Consider the following 6,970-nt stretch of genomic DNA (forward strand, 5'->3'; position numbering starts at 1 on the left):
ATATATATCAAGGTTGTTAAATGCGATGAGGGCGTACGCCTCAGGTACTAAGGCGTACGCCTCAGGTACTAAGGCGTACGCCTCTCACAACGTGTTGTAAATGCGATGAGGCGAAGCGAGGCGTTGAGCCTGAGCTTCGCCTCTCAGGCGTAAGTACGCCTCTCACAACACTGATATATATATATATATATATATATATATATATATATATATATATATATATATATATATATATATATAGAGAGAGAGAGAGAGAGAGAGAGAGAGAGAGAGAGAGAGAGAGAGAGAGAGTCATCTGCTCTGCTATCTCTAGGATGGACGTGGCCATGTGCTTATCTATACGACTTTCAAAGCCGTGTTGGAACTTGAAACTTGGAAGGAATAAATAGATCATTACAAAAGCCTTTATTCCAAAACTGAAGAGAGCCTCCTATTGGTTACCAATAGGGGCATCAATGGTAGGGTTTGGTTCCGACCCAGGTGGAACCAGACTTGGACCAGATTTTTTGATATGGTATTGGGTCTGGACCTAGGTTTAATTGAGTCCATTATAAGAAAAATCATAGTCAAACCCGATAAGAACTACATGAACCAAACTCGGATCATACCCGGTAAAACCATATTTTTTAACATTTTTACATTGAACCAAACTCAGGTTGGGTATAAAATTTCATAAACTATACCGGGGTGCATGTATTAATTGGTCCTTTGGGTTTGGACCTGAGTCTTAATCGGGTCTTCTTATTTATCACCATACCCGGACCCTATAGGGTTTGGTTCGGGTAGGGTCCGGGTAAACCAGACAGGTTGACATCCCTAGTTACCAATGCCACTTCTCTTATTTAGACTTGAGAAAATTCCATTTAGGGGGTGGACCTTCTCCAAAATATGTGATTTTTTTTTTTTGGTTTTCTATATTGTCCTTTGAAATTGAAAAATATCCATTCTTCCACAAAAAAATTCTGCTTAACAAAATGTTCTTTTGTCATCGTGGGGGTCGCCCAGGTGGCCAACAGGGTTGTTACGAGGTTGCTGAGATGAAGGCACCGTATCAAACCGTGCTGGCACACAGGTGTGTCCATAGCTTTTAGAGGTGAGCCATGTAAGGCAGGGTGGTCTTGGGGCCCCACCCGGGGTTTTTCTTATGAGGGTTTTTTGTCATAAAAAAATCTTTTACAAAAAATAAATTGAAAAATATTCATTGGTCCTCAAACGCTTTGAACCTTTGATTACAAAGATTATTATTACAATTTGACTTAAGTTAATTAACTAAGGCTTTTGTTTGGCAGCTTTCATGAAAATAGAGGCCCATATCAAGAAATTTAAAAATCTAAGTACATTTTTAAAATTACGAGCAAAAAATGAAAAATTTCCTTCATAATTTATGTCACTTGCTAGAGAGAGAAAAAGAGAGAGACATAGGGCTGCAAACAGATAAGATATGGTTGGATATATAGGATATGGTTGGATATCTGATCTGAGTCTAATCTATTTTTTTTTATATAGATTCTTTAAGTAAAATTCAAATGTGAATTAGGACTGTATTTGAATATAATCAATCAGATTACTTTCAGATTAGGGTCGGATTCAGATTAGCATTTAAAGTCAGATCTGGGGTTGATCCGAATCAAAATACAACTCAATGCATTTTTATATGTAAATAGCTTGTTTTGTTTTAGTTTGTTTCCGGTATTACCATATGTATATCAAATTCGGATCCAATCTAACCTTCTCGGATCTAATTCGGACCCGGATCCAGATTCGGATCTACTGTTTGATTTTCGGATTCATATTCGGATCTGATAGGATCCGGACCGAATCCGACCCGTTTTCACCCCTAGAGCGACGTCTCTCGTTCAGATTTTATACCACCTTGCTATACAGACGAATTTGTGGAGAGAAAAGAGCCGAAAGAAGATCAACATTACCACTCATGAAGATCAACAAAATGTTGAACCCATGAAGAGAGAGAGAGAGAGAGAGAGAGAGCTCCAACAATGGTTAATGATATCAAGGGTAAGAAACTAGCTCCCTTACGTTTCTTAGCCCACCACTATTCTCTTGTCAAGTTCCAAGCCAACTTCATATTCTTCTGACAGGATTTCTTGTTTGTTGAAAAGAAGGAAAGCAAAAACGAGTTTCTAATCTACAAAGAGTGACCAAAACTGATAGAAGAGCCTTAATGGCGTTTCTATCAATTGATTCTTCCAAAAGAAATTTTTGGGTATTTGTTATTTGACGCTTTTGAGTTAGTTTTCTTCATCTTCCTCTCATCAATCTTTGGTATCTCAGGACTTGCCATTGTTGTCATGGGCGTCAGCGGATCCGGCAAATCGTAAGTCCTTTTGTGCTTAATTCTTGTTTGTTTTGTTTCCTATAATCATCTTGTTTTCTACATGTTAACTGATCCAGTTTGGGAATTGCCAATTACAAAAACAAAGCAAGATGATCATAAAATACAACAATAGAATCCAATTAATCCCCAATCCACACAACATATGAAAGGAGAAAATATTTATATTCTTTCAACTTTGCAAAACCCCAAATTGGCGAAACACACTGCTGAAAATCTAGCAAATTCTCTCTAGTGAGAGAAAGAAAAGATTACAAGAGAAGGGGTTTTGATTTTATGCATCTTGAGATGACTTCCTTGAAACAAAGATGTCGTGTTTCCTGCACCCTTCAATCTTCTTCTCTTTTTGGTGGGAAGCATGCCTTTCCCTCAAGGACTTCATAGAAATCTTATGGCTTCCTTCTTCATAGTCCTCTCTGTTTTTTTTCTTTCTATTTTTCTTCTCTTTTTTTTAATTCAGATCTCCAAACCAGATGGGCAAAGAGGGATGCTTGGGACAGTTCCAAGCTCCAACAACCATTTAAAAGAGCATTTTGGGATTCCCCTCTATGATACCTTTTATTTTTCATTAAAGGGGTGTTTGGAAACACCCACTTATCTGGAACGATAGGATAAGTTAGGAACTTGTGTTATGGAGTGCGATGCAAATTTCCAACTTTTCCCACTTTTCTGGATAAGTGATTGCATAGTTGGAGTAGTTGGATCCCGAATCCCTTTAGGAATAAGAGTGCATGCAGGAAGCAGATCAGGTCATGCTGAACATGAGCTTTTTTGCTCATGCTAACATCGTGGCCGTCCGTTTTGTATTTTGAAAAGTTAAAAAATCAAGAGAACAGTTATATGCTACGTGGCATTCATCCAAAATGCAAACAGACGGCCACGATGTTGGCATGAGCAAAAAGCTCATGTTCATCATGACCTGATCTGCTTCCTAAAGTACTTGGCCCCGATTACTGGATCTGCTGTTGTGCAGAGGGAGGATCAAGTGAGATGTGATTGCACAATTTTAGTGGTGCTGCTTCACCTGATCACTCACAGTCTTTGAGATACAGCCTGTTAGCTGTGGGGCCCAACAGCAGATGGTGGGTGATGAGGTGCACGCACCTGATCTCTATTACGTTATGATCACATGGGACGTGTTTGTTACACTTCCATCCAAGGGAAACCACTTTCTCTTGAAAGAGGCACCCAGGAGGGAAAGCGCTTCCCCACGGGAGGAGGCGTGAACTCATTTTAATAGGAAAGAATTGAAAAATGCCTTTTTCATTTATTATGTGAGTCCCACCACATTTCTCATGGATATGTTTGTTTCATCCTCCTTAACAACGACCCAAGAGGCCATGTTTCCTATGAAAGAGTCTAGTCAAACATCTTGGCTACCTGCTTTGGTTAAAATAGAGAAGACTTTGCCAGAGGGAAAACAAAATTTCATTATCATGTCATGCTTTGGATTATGGCTATGCCTGTGACAAAGACCATGTCATGCTTTAGAGAGGCCAAAATCAAGCCTCTCTTTAACTCTGAGAAAAATTCTGATCTCTTTTTAATCTTAAACTTTATTGTAATTGATAGCTTGAGGACGAAAGGATGTCCACTATTCTGGCCTTCATGATTTTGCATGACATAGAAGAAATAATCATTGAACTTCTCATGCTATTAAATACTCGAAGGATATTGATCACTAGTATGATATTTGAAATCATTAGATAGTCTTACCATATTCATATTACTGTGTTTTTGTTGCATGTATTCTTTCTATATATTCTTGACCTCTGCTATGTTTCTATCTGAAACTCTAGTTTTCTTGTGCTGCCTGATTCATAGGACAATTGGTGGGCTGCTTGCAGAGAAAATGCATTGTGATTTTCTTGATGCTGACGATTTTCATCCGAAAGAAAATAAAGGTATTACATCTCTATAAAACCCTACAGAAAGGTCTAAAAAACTTTCAAATCGACCAACTTGGTCTGCGCTGCGCCATTCAAAATAATCAAAGTTTTGTTGAATTCCTACCAAGCTGATTGAGCTACCAGGCCACATCGGCTGGGGAGATCAGAACTTGAATCATGTCGAATATGACCAACTACTTGGTTGGATGATCAAGTTCAGTCCTCATATGAATTAGCTGACTTTAGTATGGAATCAAAAGGACTAGGCCAGTTTGAACTCCACAGTAATTGGACTGGAGTAGTTTTATATTGTGATGAATCGTCCCAATCACTAGTGGAATGTTTTGACTGAGATTTCTGAATTGTATAGTGAAGATGATGATGCCATATTATGATGAATCATCTCAATCAATTATGGAATCTTTAGGCTGAGGTTTCTGAAATATACAGAGAAGATGAGCAAAGGGGTGCCACTCACTGAAGAAGATCGGATTCCTTGGTTGGAAATTCTTCGTGATGCACTCAGAGAGGTGATCGATAATGGGAAAACAGTTACTCTGAGCTGCTCTGCTCTGCAGTTTAAATACAGAGAAATTCTTCGACAAGCGAATCCCACTCATGGTTCTGACATAGTGAAGTTTTTCTGCCTTATGGCACCGGTAGAAGTGATCGAAGCCCGGATGAAGCAACGTGAAATTGAAGGCAAGCACTTCATGCCTGCTAATCTGTTACAGTCACAGATTGATTTGCTTGAGATTCGTGAAGATGAGGGCGTACATGTACTTGATGCAAATCTAAGCCCGGATGTCATTGTTGCTAATATTCAAGCATTGCTTTCTTGTATTTTGGATGGAGGAAAAGCAGATGATAATTAATATTGGAATTGATGAATGATCTTGAAATTTCTCTAGCCAGTGTGATGCAACTGTGTTGCTTACTGGGTCTATGGCATGTGTTCTGTTTTTTTAATTATGGTATTCTCTGCAATCACATTGAACAAGCACAAACTATGAGTAATCTCGGACAGATGGTGCTAAATGATGTTAATATGCTACAAATAGCAGCCTATAGAAAATTAATACAGCAACACAGTATCCTCGTTGAGGTTTTATACTGAGCACCATTGTGCATCATTTAATCGTAACCAGTTGCATGTACAGACATGAACTAGATGCCCTTTTTGGACTTGAAAGTGGAGCTAGATGACTTTTTCAGTAAATTATTATCTTTATCTCAAATCTGTGAGCTTTCTTTCTTCATTGATATTTTTTATTAAGGCTAGTCTCAAGGCTGATTTGCATTCCCTTATGGTATTCCATTTATAAACATCCCTCTCCAATGCCTACAAGGGCTCTATACACCTGACTAGGTGGGTCAGCTTAAGGCATTAGTTTGATACCCGGGGTGCACATCCGTAGCCTAAAGGCCGAAGCAACGAACTCTTTGGTGAACGAAGAAGTGGGGCCAGCCATGGGGTTTTTAACTTTTAACTGCTTGAGAGTGGGTCATGTGGCAGGGTGTCAATCTCTGCAGGCCCCATCACTTGAACCGGGGTGTCAAGAAATCAAATTAAGATTAGGTGCAATGTGATTACACACTTTTAGTGTGCTGCTGCACTTTTATCACCCACTATCTATCGGATACAGCCTGTCAGCTGTGGGGCCCAGCAATAGATGGAGGGTGGTCAGGTGCAGCCGCACGCTAAAAGTGTGCCATCACATTGCACCTGATCTTCCTCAAAGAAATCCCTCTTAAATTTTCTCTTTTTTCTGTTCATTTGGTTATCCTTGCCCTGGTTCCTTCAAGCTGTATGGTTATTTACTTTGCATATATGATGATCTAGGTCTTTCCAGGAAATACCTATCCTCCGTTTCAAATAAGCATCTCAGAGATCTTTTTAGTGCTATCCAGTGCTCTCTTTGTTGTAAGACATTATTCCCTTAGCTTTTCACATAAAACTATATATCTAGCTAAAACTCATTTAGTTTGTTTTAATATGTATTTTCTTTACTTTCCTTTCCTTGAATTTGTCATTTGGCATTTTTAGTTGGCTGCATGGTTCAGCAAAGCGGCTTGTACAAAATGTTCTAAAATTATCTTACAGATGGGAAAACAATTGATGTAAATATTTCATGGAAGGTTTACAAGACCTTGGCTTCCAAACAGTCAACCTTTTTCATAATTAGGGCATGGGCCATTAGAATATGAGAACGAGAGTGTGAACTAGGGATTTCTGATACTTTTTTGCAAATCTGATACAGTAGATTTATTTTAAATGGTCATTTGCTAGGATCATGTTTTTTTTTACAAAAAAACATGGTTTTTGGATGTTTTAATATTTACAAAAATTCTGAGCCATTGATTTTGAGCCTTCAAAATTCTTATGCATCGCAATCAGATTATTCAAGAGTCTATCCCTTTAAAACCAAGCATGTATATCACACTTGTAGGGTCGGGCTTACGAAAAAAACCCCACCATAAATCAATTTACACTCTAGTTCTCATATTCTAGTGGTCCTCAAGGCAATGTTTCCAATTGATACAAAAATTATTATGCAGTCACCAATTATAAGATCATTTTACAAATATAATTGAAGGTCATCATCAAATCCCCTTCAGTACACTTCTAGGGGTGAAAATACTATCCTGAAAGCTGAAGTCCGCTCTTATTATTATTATTATTTTTTAGAAAGGAAGTCTGCTATTACTAAATCAATTAGGTTATTCA

At 38.3% G+C, this 6,970-nt stretch overlaps 1 protein-coding gene across 1 annotated transcript; it reads left to right on the top strand.

Annotated features, from left to right (window-relative positions):
* The first annotated feature begins 1,883 nt into the window (after positions 1-1,883).
* Positions 1,884-5,156, top strand: LOC149845312 (P-loop containing nucleoside triphosphate hydrolases superfamily protein). The gene is made up of 4 exons (XM_089995685.1): positions 1,884-2,016; positions 2,293-2,335; positions 4,178-4,257; positions 4,693-5,156. Exons 1-4 carry the CDS (start codon positions 1,998-2,000, stop codon positions 5,115-5,117), a joined length of 567 nt encoding a protein of 188 aa, XP_089851811.1. The 5' UTR covers positions 1,884-1,997; the 3' UTR covers positions 5,118-5,156.
* Positions 5,157-6,970: the final 1,814 nt, after the last annotated feature.

Source organism: Nuphar pumila, chromosome 2 (assembly GCF_984573655.1).
Source record: "Nuphar pumila chromosome 2, dmNupPumi1.hap1.1, whole genome shotgun sequence".
In the NCBI taxonomy this organism is placed as follows: Eukaryota; Viridiplantae; Streptophyta; class Magnoliopsida; order Nymphaeales; family Nymphaeaceae; genus Nuphar; species Nuphar pumila.